The following is a 20,159-nucleotide window of genomic DNA, read 5'->3' on the forward strand; positions in this document are numbered from 1 at the left end:
CGATGCCCCATCCTCCCCACCGATGTCCAGCCCTTTTCCATCGGTGGGCATCGGTGCCACATCGATTCGTCGGTGGCCATCGATGCCGGATGGTCCCCATCGGTGGCGGATGGTCCCCATCGGTGGACATCGGTGCCGGATGGTCCCCATCGGTGGACATCGGTGCCGGATGGCTTGTCCGTCGATGGCATCAGTGCCAGGTCCTTTTGCATCGATGGACACCGATGCCCAGGTGTTTCATCCATGGGCATCTATGTTAGAATGCATCCATCGAGGGCAGTCGATGCCAGGCTGCTCCCATCGGTGAAATTCGATGCCCAGGTGGGTCCCATCGATGGGTATCCATGCCGGCTCGATTCCGCGGATGGGCGTCTATGCCACTGCCAGCCTTATGGCTGGCATCGATGCCCATGTCGATTCCAGGACTGGCGTTGATGCCGGGATGGAATTCATCGACTGGGAGATCCATGCCATCGATTCCATACGTGCCCATATCGATGCCACAGACACACATGTCTGGGGCACCGATACTATGTACACTTAGAAATCTGAGTCTGTCCAAATCGATACCGTCAACGTCTGTGGCCCTATAGTTGATGCCCGTGGCCATGCCACAAAAGGCATAAATGCCCGCCTCCATGCATCGATGCCCTCGACACCTACGTTTTCCTTCGGTGTCCTTGACGCCCTATCGATTTGACTTCGACTCAGTCGATGCCGGTATCTTTTTCAATAACGGCAATGTTTTTCGATTATTCGATTCCACATCGTTTCAAAGATACCTATACCAGTGCTGTCAGTGCCCGTCACTGTCATCATTTTCCTGGCCAGTCATCGACGATTTTCATACCCATTTTGATGATATCCTCGAAGCCCCTTAGGTTGCCTTCAATATCGTCAATACCGACATAGCACCGCCACATAATACCCTCACCTCCTCACATTGCTCCACGCTTTGGGTTCTTTTTTAAGCCCCGTATTAGCTTAAGACACTCCATTGTGTCAGGAGCAGAGCAGGCGTGCGGACAGTTCGTCATCGATCGCCTTCCAGGACGACGAGGGCTTCCATCTCGGCGCTGGGGAAAGACCGGGCCGAGCACCGTGGCACCCATCATCGCCGACATCGTGATCGTCCGCCGCTGACGCCATCCAGCACGTCGGTGCCATCCTTCTCCAGGCTGGACAACGCTCGGGCAGAGCAACATCACCACTGCCATCAGCACTGTTCCTACAGTTTTGGCAGTCCTTGGTGATCCAGAACTTCCGGATCCAGGTCCGACGGCTTCTGCATTGGCGTCACGACACATCGAGCCGCTGCGACGAGGGAAGGGAACATGAGTTCCGTTAGGGCTCCCCTGTTCCTGGCGTGCCCCACCGTCAAGTGGTGTGGGACTGTGGCCATCTGTTACACTTAGCAGTCTAAGCGCCAATCACGCCTGGCCTGTCTCCTCTTTACCTGTGCCACCATACCGGGTTTCAGTGTGAGATGGACGTTTACGTCCCCGGCCTTACCCTCGAGGACTCCAGAGACCGACGGAGTCAACAGTCTTCACCGGCTCGTCTTGCGGCGATCCACGTCGGATGGTAAGTACCCGCTTCGGCGGCATTCCCATAGAGTTGTGTTCTCCCATTCGGACCGTGGTTCGAAAAGTTCTGGGTCATGTTCCTTAGGAGCTGTATTAGTGTCACATATCGCTATGTTAGCTATGTTAGCCACAATTCCAGGAGAACCCCTCTATCTTCTTGGGATTGCAGCAGGGCTTCTTCTCTTGTCAGTAACAAGTCCCTGTGCCGACCAATGCTCTGACTCTTGGTTCCCTCCCAACCAAAGTTCCAGCTGCATTGGCTGATCTGCTAAACATGAGATTCAGCAACCATTGCCCCATGTACAAGTCCACCTTGAAGCCTGGCCACAGGTCTCAGTGTCTCCTTGTACAGCATACAGAAATGCGGGTACCACTTACCGCTCACACTCCTGCGGGAGCCTACATGATATCCTCCATTGGGACACCTCCTGGTCTCCCATCTGGTCAGATATCAGAGCGGCCACCCCACCTTGTACCAAAATCCCGGTACACTCCCCCAGGCGCTACGAAGTGCAGAGGGGAGAAGGGAGGGGGGTTGGGGAGTTTTAATTGCACTATTTTTTCTTTTAACAGAAAATAGTTACTCTCCGCACATCCTGGACCTAAGAAACTCCAACTTTCTTTAGAAGTCACAGGTACAATGGTATCTTTGGTTACCATCACTCCATATTGCAGTAAGTACATTATTTTAATGTTTCTATGTGCTTTATGATGAGTCAACATTACAACCCCAAGCTCTGCCGTTGGCACCAGCTTCGGTAAGTGAACTGTCTCTTGCATCATGGTGAATGCTGTTTTCTCTGCGGAGTGTAACATCATTCACTTTCCTTGCATAGACTACTGCTAACCACTTTCAGTACATGCAATGAGCTCTCACTTTTTTCATGACTCACTATACATTTACTAACTGGGATTACTGTCACTGCCATAAATCCCTTCTGTAACACTTCTGGACACCACAGTCTTAAGACCCTCTTGTCCAGCATGCGCACAGACATTCTGATACATTCGTATATGTCCCTGTGCATATTTTCCATAACCTCAGCCCTTCAACTTTTCATGGTTGGGCTATGGGGTTTCTTCCCACTATGCATTTTTCTCATAATTCAAAACTGCTATGGGTTATATTCAGTGACATTCTATACTCAATGGACCTAAGTGGTTTCATTGCTTTCGTCCCTGATTCTTATCCCAGTTCGAACTAGGACCTAGTCTCCTTCGACTCATGCTCGCAATTCCTTAGGGTTATAAAGTTTCTCCTGAAAGCTTTCAACCCATTATGCGTCTATTGCACTCCAGCATAGTTTCTCATAAACGTCCTGGACGTTGCACCCATGAGTTATGCCCTTATGCCTTCCAATACTGCTTTTGCAACAATTCTTTGTGCATACAGACAGACAGCATAGGGACAATGTGCTTTCCAACTCATAAGCACGCATTACCTCTTAGCTGCTCTGCTAGACAGCTGCGCAGCTCTACCTTGGCCCTTGTTCACTTCATGCCTCCTTGGGCCACATATCTAAGAGATTTAATGAACGCTCTATCAGACCTTCTCCACGTAGATTCTATCCTCTCGAATGGTCTCAATTACATGTGTACAGGGAAAATCTTTTCACGCTGAGTTAATTAAACTTTCCTCTGCGTCTGCATCATTCCATACGATGCACAGGTTCTGCTCCCTACACATGTTTCCTATGCGTTCCCTTAGACGCCTTTTCTTCCATCAAAGGCCTCTTCAATATATCTCTTCTGCTGCCTCTCGTAGCCAGCATTTTTTCTAATGTTGAACTGGGATGGGGTTCAGTATTCTTTTCCCCACTCCCTGACTGAGATCAGTATGCTTTCCCATACTTCTCAATCCATCATATCAGTAACCTTTTATTCTCTCACCAGTCAGTCCCAAATCATAGACTTACTGATGTTCTTAGGTTCTGGTAGCGTCACAAAACCTTCTAAACATAAATCTTGCCGTTAATATGGCAGGCTTTACCTCCTGACGCTAAAAAAAAAAAAAAAGAGGTATTACTCCTTTTACTTTTCCACCATTTTTTCTTACTCCCTCGGATTCTGTTCTCCAGACATCCTCCACATAGTTACACCTTTCTCTCAGTAGGTGTATCGTTTTGGGAGTTGGGTTCCCGTTTACGGTAAACCTCTCTGAGTCGGCTTACCATGGATTATCCACTGATCAAGCCGCCTCTATTTCTCTAATCACGGAATGAACATATATATTTTCCTTATAAGTCTCATACATTCTACGTTTGAGCCTTTCCATTCCTCTCTTCCACAGTTTGGCAAGGGAACTTCTTTCCCTCTTAATGTCATTCCTGCCAGCAGGGTCCGTGAGTTATGCACTCTTTCCATACTCACCTGACTCGTTCCTCCGTCACTGAGTGGTTCTATGCATTCATCTTTCTATCCTTTTCAGGTAGATGTTGCATCTCTCTTTACTCAGGAAATACTCTGCCAATTTTTCCTAGCCTCTCTCTCTCGCCCTAGGGAGAGAGTGGGTTTTCCACATTCCTGGACAGTAATGCTGCGCTTACATTCTATCTACATTGCACTGCATTCCATGTGAATTCCACTTGACTCTTTCCTCCATGCAAGACTCAAGCTGCGACTTCCAGTGGCCACACAGATCTAATCCTTCTAAGTGGTCTGTATTTCCTTTGCTACCAACAAGCAGACACTTCACTACAACACTGTGGGTATCCACATACTGTTGTTTCCGTCCTAGCCTTAACAGCTTCCCTTTGGTTACTGCTGCTTGTACTTTTTTATCAGGCTGCAGCCTGGAGTCCTCTCCATACCTTTGCAGCCTATTATTGCTTACATTGACTAGCCGGCATGCTCCATGTTTGGCCAGTCCGACTACTCTTACCTTTTTCAATTCACTACCCAACATCCTTCCACGAACCCATTATGGTGTTGCGGAGGCCCTCCGTTCCCATTTCCACCTCCGTCATTACGCTTTCGCGTGTCTGCGGTGTATCTGGTGCATTCTCTGGCATCCTCAGCTCGGTACTCACCCATTTGTGAGGACTACCATCCTGCTTGTCCTGTGAGAAAGCAAATGTTGCTTACCTGGTGTAACAGGTGTTCTCACAGGACAGCAGGATGTTAGTCCTCACGAAACCCGCCCGCCACCCCGCGGAGTTGGGTCTGTATACTTTTATTTTAGTTTCGCTTGCGCTTTTTAGCTATAAGACGAGACTGAGGGAGACACCTGTGGCTCACAGGGATAATTGCAGGCTGGGCATGCTCAGTGCACCCAGTGTGCCAGTGTCAGTCAAAGCTTGTTGAAACTTTGACAGAAAAGTTTTCCGTACAGGGCTCCATCCTGATGATGTCACCCATTTGTGAGGACTAACATCCTGCTGTCCTGTGAGAACACCTGTTACACCAGGTAAGCAACATTTGCTGTCTCTGTTCTGCATGCGTGACCAAGCTGAGGTATCCTGTTAGTGTATTGTTTCTCTATAAGGATCTATAGCAGCCGGTTTTCCTAATAGGAGGTGAATTGGTGTTTTAGGGCCTGGTGTAATATTTGCAGTATTTCATTTTCATAAGTATGTTTGTAACTGTTTGAGTGCTGCCAGTTAGAGCTGTTGTGGTATGGGAGGTTTACTATATTGCAATTTGTAATTCAGTTTACTTATGACTTTCTGAGGGCCAAGCTCACACCTAATGCACTTCACAATAGGCCTAATACCATATGAGTCCCGAGTGTCTTTTTGCTTTTTTTTTTTTTTTTTTCCAGGGTTTTCTGGTTGGCACCGGAACAGTACATATAAATATAATATATGTTGTAGTGATGTTTACCTCAGAAGATTGTATTTTGTCCTGTTTCATGTAAAATCTGTTGTAATGAATGCATACTTTTTGTGTATGGGGAGAGCCAGGGGAAGTAGGGGTTGGGTGCAAGGTTATAAGGTTCACCTAGGGCACCTGATACCCTTGCACCGGCCCTGGGAGTAACACACAGAGCCGCATCATTCACCCATCTTCAACTTCTCCTGGGGACAAATGCCAGGGAAGGTTGGGAGGTAGGTGTTAGGGTTCCTGCCAGCTTCCTAGAAATATCCCCTATTCTGGGAATCCTGACCCTATATCCCCCCTTCCCTAGCATGTCAAATAGCCAAAAGAACTATACATCAAGGGGGATTCCCCACCTTTTTTTTGGGGGGGGGGGGGGTTTCTCTATGATTTGACCTGCACCGGGGGAGCGGGGATTATATTTTTCCTTGCCTTGTCTTGAGCCACCCCTGCTAGAGCGTCTGCACACTGTTCACAAGCTCGCTCATAAAACAGGTTTTCACCTAAGGGTCAGCTACTAAATGTGCAACACATCTTGCTTTCTTAAACTTTTTCTATAAGTTTTGCTTAGAGAGGGGCAAAGTGTTTCGTGTTGTGTTCATATACCTCTTCTGTAAAGAGTGGAAGTATTTGAAAACGGGCTATAAAATTTGTATAAGGAACGCAATTCCAAGAGACTTGAGGAATTTAAAATGTATTCACTGGCAGCAAGAAGGGGAAATGTGACACAAACATTCAAACACACAGAGCATGCACACACAGCAAGAAGCTTGAATTTTCCATGGAAAAAGAACTTAAAAGGGCAGGGGGGAACGATGTGAAGTTAGAGGGAAGGAATCTTGGAGAAACATGAGGAAATATAACTTTACTTGGATGGTTGTAGACACCTGGAACAGCCCCCAGCAGAGGTGGCGGTAGTCAAAATTATGAGAGAATTTAAGCATAGTTTGCCCAGGAATGCAACAGAGTATTAAGAGCAGGCATGGAGGAGAGGTTGGTAAAGGTATAGGGAGCCTGGGTATTGGTGTAGGTTTGTAAACTTGTGTGCTCCTCTGCCTGGGATGGTAGAGAACCAGAAAGGGGCAATGACAAAGCCAGCTCATACAGAGCATGGTGCTACAGCCTCCATCAAGCTCCTTGAAAAAGGAGGCAAGATCAACCAGTACTTAGCCACAGAAATGACTGGGGGCTAGGGGAGGTGGCAGGTTGACTAGAATGATGGACATACAGGCAAAAGACAAAGATAATAATTAAAGAGCTGATTTTCCAAAAAAGAACCAAGTGCTTCTAATGCTAAGGAACCATGGAAGGGAGCTTAGAACAGAAAACATTTTCCTGTCACTTTTCTTAAGCTGTGAGTTGGATGGTTAAAGTTCCTTTTCATCTCCTTAGAGATATATACATCTACAGGAAAGCATTTCAGTATGATTCATTTTTGCGTTGCTATGTTGAAATGCAGCTTTAAAATAGTAAATGAAAATATAAGAAGTTGCATTGAAAGAAGAGCAAACATATCCAATCTCTTTTCTGATGCAGACTGAAGATCACGTGTAAAGCTTGCCTGAAAGCACCATGCACTGACAGAAGGCTCCTAGAAATCATTGCCGTCCTTAACCTGCACAAGCAATTATTTCCTCAGGATACCTTCCTTTCTCTGAGAAATTTCTTACATCTGGTGCAGTGGATTTGAATTTAAATTCATTAATTCCTTTCATCAGTGTGCATTCAGTAATTCTGATGTTTTCCAAAGCATGAAACCATTTCCAGTACTATGGGTCGGTTATTTAAACCTCTTATGAAAATCTAATCACATGTGACCACTGGAATAGTTCTTCAAAAGGTTTAGAGCGCACAAACTCAAACTGACAGCTCCTCAGGATTCTCAGGATCGGTACTGGAGGATCTGTGCCAGTATAATCAAAGTTGTAACTGGTTGCAGTCTCTCATAGCAGCAGGTCGGTTTTTGCTGTATTGTTTACCAGTGAACCTCATTTATTCCCCCCCCCCCCCCCCCCCCCCCCCCCGATAATTGATAGATTTATTGTATCTAAATCGTAGATCATAGCCAAGGATATTTTTGCTTTGCATGGATAATACTTCAAATCCCTTAGCCATCAAAGCTACTTCATCAAAAGGGATAGCTGATACCCATAAAACAATAGACAGTAAAACTGCACTGTCTGGTTCCAAATATACAAAAGAATGATTTTAGAGAGAAAAACAACAATTTTTATTATTCTTTAGTCATGGGGTTGGAAAAGACTGAGGAGCCGCTGACTTAACGTTCATATATGGAAAAGCTGTGAACTAAGAACCACCAATCTACACCATTAAGGCCCCCTCTCACCCAATACTTTAAAAATGACTATGAAATTATCAGAATTATGCTTTTTTGTAATGTGGAGCTAGTGAATAGATATGTTTTGGTGCCAATTAGTCATCTCTACAGGGGCAGTATCTCCAGGAGAAAGGCCCGGCACCAAGTCTGTGGCTCCTTCTCGAGAAGCTTTGACTACAGAGAGAACATCTGCTTGGACCCTTCCAGTGCTTTCTTAGGCCAGTGAAAGAGACACTGATTTTAAAGCCGTCCAGAATGCAGGAAGAGCTCTGCAGGGCAAGAGGCTTTTAGATCAGTGTTATTCCCCTGAGGATCCCTGACTCTTCACGCTAACAGCAGCACAGACACCATGATTTTATTAAGGAAAACTTAATGGTTGCATTTTTTATCTGCCTGCCAAATAAATGGTGTAGCATAATGTCTTCCTTGACCCATTGTTGAGCTAAGTTTGATAAAATGCTATGTGTAGCCTTCTAAAGAAGGGCTCTGCCTAAGGGGAAGCAAAATGAAATTGCTGATGGAAGGTGAAACTGCCGTGTTAAAGTGGAATATTTTTTAATTCAGCATTAGCTTAAAGCATGCGAAGATTTATGACGGCACTCAGCTTTCCCTGCTGCTGCTGGTATCTTGTGAGGAAAATATCTTTTAAAAATCAGGATTTTAAAAATCTATAAGATCTAAGCCCAGCTCCTCTTTCTCCACCTCTCTTCGTCAGCTCATCAATTTTTTCTCTTCTTTCTGCTGCTCTCACACTTTTTTTTTTCTTTTATCAGTTTCAAATTCACTTCATTGTTTAAACATTTTCCAGTCTGTTTTATGAACAAATTCTAGTGGCATTTTGTTTTTGGTAGTTTCTGTTTTAGTGTCAGGTGCACCTTCATAATTATCCACTTAGGTTGTAAACGCTCTTCAGCAGGGGCTCGCTGTACCTGAATGTAATTCGTTGTAAAGTGCCCTGGTTTAGGGTAAAATATAAATTCCAAAATCAGAATAAATATGCTTGCAAAACTGTTGACTTAAAGAATTCAGATACAAAGCAGCATTGTGCGACTGTAACTTCAGAATCTATATTTCACTCTGTCTAGGGAGTCCGATTAATGGAGTCTTAGGGGCCAATGTAGTAATAAGCTGCACCAAAGCTGCCGCAGGGTTTTTTTCCTCACTAGTCTTACACGCGTATGTGGTGATGTGGTCAGCATGGGGAAAAACGCGCACATAAACCCGCTTAAAAACAGACTGGCTTTGCGCAAGTGCATGCAAATGGAATTCAAAGCAGGCAATTACCTGCTGTTGGGCTGTGCAGGAAGCCGCCTGTCGGTTAGTGCAGGCTTTTCTGCTCAGGTTTTTTTTAGCGTCTGGGTCAGGGCAGGAGTTAAGTTAAAGTGCGTGTCTGGAGGCCGGTTTACTCCATGGCTGGCATTAGTGTGATTGTGTGGCTGTGTAGCTCTGGTACAATCATGGGTTACCTTCACTTTTTCCAGACGCTATGGTAGATTTTGCGGATCAGCTAAAGAATTTTCTGCTGCATTTCCGGCATCCACCAGTACAGCTGCCACACGATCAGAGATGGAACATGAAGAGATTAGACATTGCTGAACCCACTCCCGGGCCACTAACTTCTTCACTGTTTTATGAAAGGGGAAGGCTTTCGCCCCATGAGTGGGTCACCACATTAATGTGGATTTCAGTGCAGGTTTCTGCACAGTTTATTACATAGGGCCTTGGCTGCATGTTTTATTTTTGCGTGGATTTTCTGCGCTCATCTCATTTGCATGCCTGTTCTTTATTACATCCCGCAGAGGCGCCTGCTTTTGCCGTGCATGCTAAAAAAAAAAAACTACAGACAGCATAGATTTCACTGCAGGTCTTATTACATCGGCCCCTTGTTATGGAGAACTCCGGTTTTGCATACAAAATAAATGACTTTGGGATGTGTACAAAGAATATAAGGTGGTAGTTTAGAGAACGCCGTCAAGTTTGGTGGATGGAAGGGATTTCTATGCTGTGCAGAGTTTATAATGAACATGGGAGGTAGCAGTGAATGGATGGCTGTATGCAGTGCTGGAAAAGCATGGAAGTGCATGAGTTTAAGAGCAGTATCTCAACTTTTTCTTTTTTCATCCGTTTCTTCCTGTCGCAGCTTTTCTGGCACAGTATGAGTGCAGTAGTATGTCTCCATTCGCATGGAATGGGAATGGCCAGGAAGTCTAAGGCATTGCTGAGCTGTTTAACAAATTCTGTCCATTAGGTGTGAGTTGTGAAACATAAGTACAGAAATCTTTTCCATCTTTACTGTGACTACAGCTTGTTTGTTTTTGTACCTTTAAACAAATTATGCTCTTTAGTCCTTTACTCCTATCATTAAAGAACTGCCAAGTATAATTTCCCATTTTTTCCATTTTCAATCCATTTTATTAAGAAGCATGTTACTTTGTGATAAATTACGAAGTCTGAGGTTAATGCTTCAGTATATTTATATTTATATTTCAGTAGATATTGAAATATAAATTCTCTTAGAAAGTAATTTATTATATGTGCATTTAATGTTTATAATTTTATTTTAACCCTTTTAGATGTTAGAAAAATTAAAAAACCGGTGGATGCACACAGGTTTATGGGAAACAATTGAGCATATTAAGTTGGTCATCACGGAACCAAGAGGAGGAGACAAAAACGACTTTGATAAATTGTTGCAGCTCTACTATGATGGAGTGAGACACACAGGAGAAAAAGGTAAAGGTGAAAGGCACTAAAGCACAAAAGTTGCTGAATGATGCAGACTAAAGAGAAAAATATCATCGGAAATGTTTTGTGCTCTTCAGAAATGAGCCTTATGATGATTATTTTAATTTGTACATTTACAGACAAATATGGAAATGTGACTTGATATTGCAGGTTTTGTTTCCTATGTGTACTTTGCCCTATTTGCAGATGGCTCACTCCTGATAGCTGTATGCAGAGGGAAGGTGAGCGAAGGCCTGGATTTCTCAGATGACAATGCCCGGGCTGTTTTGACTATAGGCATTCCCTTTCCAAACACACAGGATCTCCAGGTAGGTCATGAAGTCTACAGTAGTTCAGTCCATGGCACGGAAGTTTAGTCATGTAGCAAACAGATAGACCCAACCTAATTAACTTACAGCCCGATACAGTAAAGTCCGTGGGAGAGCGGACGAACGCCCGCTCTCCCGGCGCACGCACCGGCCCTTGGCCGGTGTGAGCGATTCAGTATTCAAATGAGCTGACGCGGTGCAAACGAGGGAAAGGAGGTGCTAGGGACACTAGCGCGTCCCTAGCGCCTCCTTTTGGCCTGGAGCGGCGGCTGTCAGCGGGTTTGACAGCCGACGCTCAATTTTGCCGGCGTCGGTTCTCGAGCCCGCTGACAGCCACGGGCTCGGAAACCGGACGCCGGCAAAATTGAGCGTCCGGTTTTCGGCCCGACAGCCACGGGCCGAATTCAAATTTATTATTTTTTTTTTTTACTTTTTTTTACTTTTGGGGACCTCCGACTTAATATCGCTATGATATTAAGTCGGAGGGTGCACAGAAAAGCAGTTTTTACTGCTTTTCTGTGCACCTCCCTGGCGCCGGAAGAAATTAGCGCCGCCCAAAGGTCGGCGCTAATTTCTTAGAGTAAAATGTGCGGCTTGGCTGCACATTTTACTTACTGGATCGCTCGGGCATACCTAATAGGGCCATCAACATGCATTTGCATGTTGAGGGCGCTATTAGGTGCCGCGGGTGGGCCGCATGTTTTCCTCCCCTTACTGAATAAGGAGTAAGGGAAAACACGCGTCCAGAGCAGGGTGACAGTGCGCTCCGACGGAGCACACTTTACTGTATCGACCTGTTAGCTAGAAAAATGAAGATTAGTCTGGCTGTGGTAGGCTTAGTTGTCATAAAAGGAAAATAAATGGGATAATGAAGCGGGGTCATGCTTCGGATCTTTCTTTTTGAAAATCACTTTTTCTAAAATCAGGTTGTTGTAGGACATAGAAAAATAGAAATGTGAAAAAAGTAAATTTATGGCATGCTTATTGATCACATTTAGCTTCAGGAAAACAGGACAATATGGTTTGGAGCCAAATGTTTGACTCGTTTGACTTTAGCCAGGATTTCCTCTGCCTACCTTTTGGGACCTCTGAGCAGTGGAAGGAAAACTTGGCTGTGGAGACCAGTGCAGCTTGTTTGAGTCACGTCGTAATTGATCGTGTCCATCACCAGCAACTGAAAACAAAGAAATTCACTTTGAAATGTTTAACTCGGAATTGCAGGCAAAAACCCAACTTTTTCAGAGCGGATTTCATTGCTTCCGTGTCATAAGAACATAAGAAATTGCCATGCTTGGTCAGACCAAGGGTCCATCAAGCCCAGCATCCTGTTTCCAACAGAGGCCAAACCAGGCCATAAGAACCTGGCAAGTCCCCAAACACCAAGAAGATCCCATGTTACTTGATTAATAGCAGTTAATGGACTTCTCCTCCAAGAACTTATCCAAACCTTTTTTTTTAAACACAGCTACACTAACTGCACTAACCACATCCTCTGGCAACAAATTCCAGAGCTTAATTGTGTGTTGAGTGAAAAAGAATTTTCTCTGATTAGTCTTAAATGTGCTACTTGCTAACTTCATTGAGTTATCCTCAGTCCTTCTATTATCCGAAAGTGTAAATAACAGATTCACATCTACTCGTTCACCTCTCATGATTTTAAAGACCTCTATCATATACCCCCTCAGCCGTCTCTTCTCCAAGCTGAACAGCCCTAATCTCTTCTGCCTTTCCTCATAGGGGAGCTGTTCCATCCCCTTTATCATTTTGGTTGCCCTTCTCTGTACCTTCTCCATCGCAACTGTATCTTTTTTGAGATGCTGCAACCAGTATTCAGGGTGCGGTCTCACCATGGAGCGATACAGAGGCATTATGACATTTTCTGTTTTATTAACCATTCCCTTCCTAATAATTCCTAACATTCTGTTTGCTTTTTTGACTGCTGCAGCACACTGATAATAAAGGCCTTCCTCCTGCTATTTTTTTTCTTTAAATAAAATAAAGCCAAACAAACATTTTTCATTTTAAAACCTCACGGCACATCCTCTGTTTAGGACAGTGGTCCTTCGCAGCGAAATCGGATCCCTGGAGTGAACAGAATGCTAGTCAAGAGCCAGTCAGAGTACGGGAGTCCCAGCTGAACACTCGGAACCTTTGTCAGGAAGCTTGTAATCTGATGGGCAGGGCATTGTCTGGCTCCCTTCAACCATCATTTCTGTAAAGAAAATATTTATTTATTTTATTTTAATACTTTTTTATACCGACATTCATGATACAGATCATATCATATCTGTTTACAAGAAACAGGGGGTAATAACATTAACCTTAACCAGAAGACGAGGATGTACAAGCAAAACAAAAGTTACATAGAACAGGGGTAATGAACTGGGGTGATGGAAGAAAACAGAAGTACAGAGAGAACTCAATAACTAGTTACAAAAACAGCGAATGTGTGTACTTAATAGGCCTTAGTATCGGGTTTGTGGCATGGCTGATGTAGGCCTTGGTCAGGGGAAGGCTTGTTGAAACAACCATGACTTAAGTTTTTTTCTGAAAGTCAGTAAGCAAGATTCCTGTCTGAGGTCTGGGGGGGATGGCATTCCAGATGGTCAGTCCTGCTGTCGAAAAGGCCCGTTCCCTGGTGGTTGACAGATGGGTGGATTTGGCGGGAGGGGCGTGTAAGGAACCTTTGATGCTTCCCTGATAGGTCTTGAGGAGGTGTGGAGTTTGAGAGGGATTTGCAGGTCGATGGGGACCTGGCGGTGAATAGATTTATGAATGATAGTAAGGGATTTGTGAAGGATTCTGAAGCTTATTGGAAGCCAATGCAAATCTCTGAGGATGGGGTGTGATGTGATTTCTTCTTTTGGTGTTTGTTAGGATCCTAGCAGCTGCGTTTTGGAGCATCTGAAGGGGTTTAGTAGAAGAAGCTGGGAGACCAAGCAGAATAGCGTTGCAATAGTCTACCTTTGAGAACAGAATGGCCTGGAGAACAGATCTGAAGTCGTGAAAGTGCAGGAGAGGTTTGAGTCTTTTCAGCACCTGTAGTTTGTAGAAGCAGTCCTTGGTTGTGTGGTTGATGAACTTCTTCAGGCTTAGATGATTGTCAATTATTACTCCGAGATCTCTTGGTTGTGTGATCAGTGTTTTGGAACCATGTGTTGGGAAAGTATGTTGGGGCAGTAGATGGGTATTACTGTATTCCGGTGATATGAGAAGGAGTTCCGTCTTGGCAGTTAAGTACTAGGTTTAGGCTGGTGAGGAGGAGGTTTATGGCTTGGAGGCAGCTGTCCCAGAACTCAAATGATTTTGTAAGGGATTCAGTTATAGGGATCAGAATTTGTACGTCATCGGCGTATAGATAGTGTTTCAGTTTTAGGTTTGTAAGCAGTTGGCAGAGGGGGAGAAGGTAGATGTTGAAGAGGGTGGGAGATAGGGAGGAACCCTGCAGAACTCCAAGTGAAGAGTTAATGCGTGGTGACTCTTTATTGTTGACTTTGACTTTATAGCCTCTACTGCTGAGAAAGGAGTCGAACCATCTGAGTGCTGTTCCTGTTATTCCTATTTCTGCTAGTTGGTTTAGTAGGATGGCATGGTTCACTGTGTCGAAGACCGCAGAGATATTGAGAAGCACTAGTAGGAAGGAATGCCCTTTGTCCATGCCCATGATGAGGTGGTCTGTGAGGGAAATAAGTAGGGTTTCGGTGCTTAGCGATTTGCGGAATCCATATTGCGTAGAGTGGAGTATTTTGTGGTCTTCAAGATACTCTGAGATTTGAGCATTGACTACTTTTTCCATGATCTTAGCAACAAAGGACAGGTTGGAAATAGGGCGGAAAATGTTGGGGTCCCTAGGGTCCAGGTTCGGCTTCTTAAGAAGGGGTTTGAGAGTGGCAAGTTTTAGCGCATCTGGGAAAATTCCTTGTGAAAGGGAGCAGTTTATGATATCAGCCAAATACTTAGAAATAGTGTCCGGCACCAATAGGAGGAGTATAGTCGGGATTTGGTCTAACGGATGAGTAGATGGTTTCATTCTCTTTAGTATGGTTTCAATCTCCATAGCGGAGGTGGGTTCAAATGAGGCTCCTGTATTTGACAAAGAGGATGAAGAACTGGGAAAGAGGAGTGGAGCTGGGGGGTAGACAAGTTAGTAGGTTGGAAATTTTACTTTGGAAGAAGGTTGCAATTTCATTGGCTTTCGATTGTGCTTGGTCATCTGGAATGGGTGGGGTGGTGGTTTTTGCGAGTTCCGATACGTAGGAAAATAGTGCCTTCGCATCAAATACAAGGTCATGAATTCTGAGAGCATAAAAATCTTTTTGTTCTTAGTGTTGCATGCCTGTAGAAGTGGAGGGCAGATTTGTATGTAGCTAGTGTGCTGGGGCCGGGGGCCTTTCGCCATTTGTTTTCTTTCTGTCTAAGGTCTTGTTTTAGATTTCGGAGCTCGTTAGAGAACCAGGGTTGATTGTGTTTTTTGAGCTGGGTTGATTTTTCTAGTCGATAGTGGGCATAATTTGTTAGCCACTGCTTCAGTGATGTTATGCCATGAGAGAAGGGCTGAGTCAGGGTTTGAGATGTCTAGGTTATAGTCCCAGTCTGAACAAGACTTCAACATGCATAAATCATTGGGTTCCCCTTTTGAGCTTAATGCTCTTTCTAGCATTTGAATCTGTTTTGGGAGGACCTGCTATCTGCGTGGGCAGCCAAGGTGGATAGAAACAGCAAGCAGGCTTTTCCAAATCCCGTGTACCTGCACTGCTTTACTCCCCTAACCTAAAACCCCCAATCCCGGGCAATGCCTCTTTTCTAACCCGGCTGACAGTGCGTGAAGAGAGAGGAGAGTGGTTTTCACATGGAGTCAATGGCTCTGAAAGCCGCCATCAGATGCAAGTTTAGATTCTGATTTTTATTGTAACTAACTTGAGATCAGAATGTCCAAGCACCTTGCAAGAAGAGAGTGGGCACGGGCAGTATTAAAAGGGCCAAGGAGGAAGGTTTGATTCTGTTTGCTAAAGCCTTTTTCCCTTGCTGTGTTTCAATAACTCAAAGTCACGGTGTGAAACTCCAAGAATATCTTAATAAAGCCATTCATTTTCTTGTTGAGTTTATAACCATATCTATGTCCTGTGAGCATCTAATTGCTCAGATATATTGATATACTACTAGAGGCAATGGCAAAAGGTGACATTTCTCTTAACTATGCAAATTATGCACAGATGGACTACGGTGACCCCCCACTCCTATGATAGGTTGAATGTAACCATCATGGTTTTTTTCACTTTACAATTCTAGAAATACAAAAAAAACCATTGAAATAAGACTTAAATGTACCAGTTGGGACATATAATTAATATTACTATTCATATAGGTAAAGAGTAGAAAATAAATGAAGTAGCGAATGGTTCTACCAGTTTAGGTCAATGTTTAAAGGGCACTCTCCGGCAGTGTACAAATACCACAAGGGAGATTAATGAGATCTTGCAGGTAATACAAAATCAAGGAATCCATAGGCTAAAGGAAAAAGTATATAACCACCTCTGAAGGAAAGGATTCTTAGTCTCAGAAAGTGGTGGATTCAACCTTAGAATTATGCAAAGAGGGTATACTGGAATTGTGGCGAGCTGGTGGGTCCCTTTTTCTCCAGACCAATGTGACCACTGGCTCCTGGAACTCTGCAGTTAGATGGAGAAATTAGGGACCCTTTTGGCGGGGAAGCCACTCATGGCTCCAGCACTAAGGGCCAGGGGTTTCCCTCATTATCCCAGGACAAGCAGGATGCTAGTCCTCACATATGGGTGACGTCACTGAACGGAGCCCAGCGCGGGAAACCTTTCTGTCAAAGTTTCTAGAAACTTTTGACTGGCCCTGAGGCCACTGAGCATGCCCAGCATGCTATGATATTCTCTGCCACAGGTGTCTCTCTTCAGTCTTCGCTTTTCTGCGCTGCCGTTCGCACCGCGGACCTATAGCCCTCGCGTTTGGCAATCCTTCTGACTGAAAAAGTAAAAATATTTTTTCGTGATATTCTCTCTCATAGGAGCTCTCAAGCTCGCCGGCTGGTGAGTACTATTCATTGTCATATTTTCAGAAGAAAATTTCCCTCACACTCGCATTCATCGACGGCCGTCGATTCCAAAATGGCGACGGGATTAAAAAAGTGCCCCTTCTGCAATAGAAATATGTCGATAACTGATCCGCATTTTGAGTGTGTACTGTGCCTCGGAGAAAAACACGATGTCAGTACATGCGCCAAATGTGCAGAGATGACAGTTAAAGGACGGGAAAGCCAGACGAGAGAAGATGGAACATCTATTTTCTCTTCAGCTAATCCCTTCTCCCTCGAAAGCATTGAGGTCGTCTCCGGCTGGAGCAACAAAAAGGGTCTTACTTAAAAAACCGCGTCCAGGATGGATCCGGTGATCGTCCGTCCTCTCCATCGTCTGTGCTATCAACAAAATCGGCAGAGCACCAAAAAACCAAACATCGCCATCGACATCAATGTCCATCATCGTCCACATCGATGTCCCAGGATGAATCGATGCCAAAGCGGCCTAGACAGCAAGAAATACCGGTGACTGGGCCTTCGCCGTCACAGATTCCAACTACTACATCGATGGATGTCTCAGCACCGCCACCGCGTACACCATCAGTGTCTTCACCAATAGTACAGCCAGAATTGTCTACACTCATTAGACAAGCGGTTTTACAAGCTCTTCAGGAGCAACATATTCCGATGATTCTGTCCATGCCGACCTCCGGGTCGATGCCGATGACTTTTCCATCGATTCCAATGCCTCCAACATCGATGCCGGTAATGATACCGATGCTGGTGGTACCACCGATGTTGGCACCCTTTTTGCCACCCAAGTTTTCAACTGGTTTCATAACCACTACACCGAGGCTCGGAACACAGTCCACATCACTTTTGACTCAGATTCCACCGAGCCCCTTAAGGTACATACCATCGGTGCCATATCCACCGGCTACTACATCGACAGCATCCCCGCTTCCATTGGACCAACCTCCAGAAATCCAGGATGAGGCCTTTTATCGACGCCTTTTACAAAGGTACCAAAATGTGATCGATAACTTACCACCTATTAGGCCACGGACAACATCTGCAGATGTATTCATCGATGACCCACAGCCTGGTCCCTCAGGACTTCATGTTCCACCTACACCAAGACCAAAATCACCTTATAGAGAAGATTCAGAAGACTCCTGGGATGATGAACCCTCTCAATTTTCTTCAGAGGAGTTCATGTTTAATCCTTCTTCACCTGATCGAAGAAAGAAGTCACCCCCAGAAGATCTTTCCTTCTCCTCATTTATACAAAACATGTCTGACTCCATTCCATTCAAACTTACTGCAGAGGAAGACACAAGAGCACAAACCCTTGAGGTACTCCAGTTTGTGGATCCACCCAAGCAAGTACTAGCAGTACCAGTACATGAGGTTTTACTGGATCTCCAAAAAAGAATCTGGGAACACCCAGCTTCTACACCTGCAGTAAATAAACGTGTGGAGACTACCTACATAGTCCAACCAGCTCCAGGTTACCACAAACAACAATTACCACACCAGTCTGTGGTTGTAGAGTCAGCACAGAAAAAATCTAAACGTGTGCGCCCACATTCATCCATCCCACCAGGCAGGGAGCACAGATTCCTGGACACACTGGGTAAAAAAGTTTGCCAAAGTTCTATGTTAAGCACCAAAATCTCTGCGTATCAACTCTACATCACTCAGTACCAGAGGAACCTCTGGAAACAGATGGAAGAATTCATCACCTCTTTATCCACCCAGTTCCAGGAGCCTGCACAAGCGATTATAGCAAAAGGACTGGAGGCAGGCAAACATGAAGTGAGAGCAGTTTATGATAATTTTGAAACTGCTTCCAGAACAGCAGCAGCTGGAATCACTGCTCGCAGATGGGCCTGGCTCAAAGCATCTGACCTCAGGATTGAGGTACAAGATAAACTTGTGGACCTCCCCTGTCTTGGTGACAATCTCTTTGGAGATAAAATTCAAGAAGCTGTACAACAACTTAGTGTCTCAGTGTGGTCTTTGTCAGCTGTCTCAAACCCCTCAAGAGCCTGCTACTCAGCCCTCTCGTCGTCCCCCACGCAGAGATATACGACGTTCCTATTACAGGCCACGCAGATACTACCCACACAATTCTAGGGGTAGATCCAGCAGACCTACACAACGTTCCCAAGCCAGACAATCCAGGCCTGCTCGTGCACAGACAGGCCCTGCAACAGGCTTTTGAAGAAAACACCAGAGAACAGATCCAACCTTGCAATCCCAAGCCAAATCTACCAGTAGGAGGAAGAATATCTCATTTTCACACAAATTGGCAAAACATAACATCAGACCAATGGGTACTTTCCATAGTCTCTCGAGGCTACAAGCTAAATTTCACCTCCGTTCCTCCAGAATTTCCACCAATATACTGCCAACAACAAAATTTTCAACTTCATCAACTACAAACAGAATTATCCACCCTTCTGAGATCCAGGGCCATACAACCAGTGCCCCAGACACAGCAGGGCAGAGGTTTCTACTCCCGATACTTCCTCATTCCAAAGAAAACCGGAGTCCTACGTCCCATCCTAGACCTCAGAAATCTCAACAAATTTCTAAAGAAAGAAAAGTTCAGGATGGTTTCTCTAGGCACCATGCTTCCACTACTTCAAGCAAGAGATTGGCTTTGTTCTCTGGATCTTCAAGATGCTTATGCTCACATTCCAATATACCCTCCTCATCGCAAGTACCTGCGCTTCATGGTACTCCATCAACATTACCAATACAGAGTTCTACCATTTGGACTGGCGTCTGCTCCCAGAGTCTTCACCAAATGTCTAGCGGTCATAGCAGGACACTTACACAAAGAAGGTGTCCATGTTTTCCCATATCTAGACGACTAGCTCATAAAGAGTCCATCTCAACAAGGAGCAATAACTTCTCTCACTCGAATAATTGCTCTCCTTCACTCCATGGGGTTTCTCATCAATTATCAAAAATCCCGTCTCACTCCAACTCATCTGTTTCAATTCATAGGAGCAGAGTTGAACACGGATCTAGCAAAGGCTATTCTACCTATAGACCGTGCAGAAGCCCTTATTCTACTAGCAAATTCCATTTCCTTACAGACACAAACCACAGCTCATCAGTTTCTGATACTGCTAGGCCACATGGCCTCCACAGTTCATGTTACTCCTATGGCAAGGTTGGCCATGCGAGTTGCCCAATGGACTTTAAGATCACAATGGATTCAAGCCATTCAACCACTTCACTATCCAATTCAAGTGACCCACCAACTAAGATCATCTCTACTTTGGTGGACCAACAAAGACAACCTGTGC

General features: G+C 44.9%; 1 protein-coding gene across 3 annotated transcripts in view; it reads left to right on the forward strand.

The window, feature by feature from the left end:
• BRIP1 (BRCA1 interacting protein C-terminal helicase 1) overlaps positions 1-20,159 on the forward strand; it is a 309,402-nt gene that overhangs the window by 217,631 nt on the left and 71,612 nt on the right. For all 3 annotated transcript variants that reach the window (XM_029612654.1, XM_029612656.1, XM_029612655.1), the window contains 2 exons: positions 10,314-10,473; positions 10,672-10,793. In XM_029612654.1, coding sequence (XP_029468514.1) covers positions 10,314-10,473; positions 10,672-10,793 — 282 coding nt within the window. The remainder of the gene's footprint in view (positions 1-10,313; positions 10,474-10,671; positions 10,794-20,159) is intronic.

This window comes from Rhinatrema bivittatum, chromosome 8 (genome assembly GCF_901001135.1).
Source record: "Rhinatrema bivittatum chromosome 8, aRhiBiv1.1, whole genome shotgun sequence".
NCBI lineage: Eukaryota > Metazoa > Chordata > Amphibia > Gymnophiona > Rhinatrematidae > Rhinatrema > Rhinatrema bivittatum.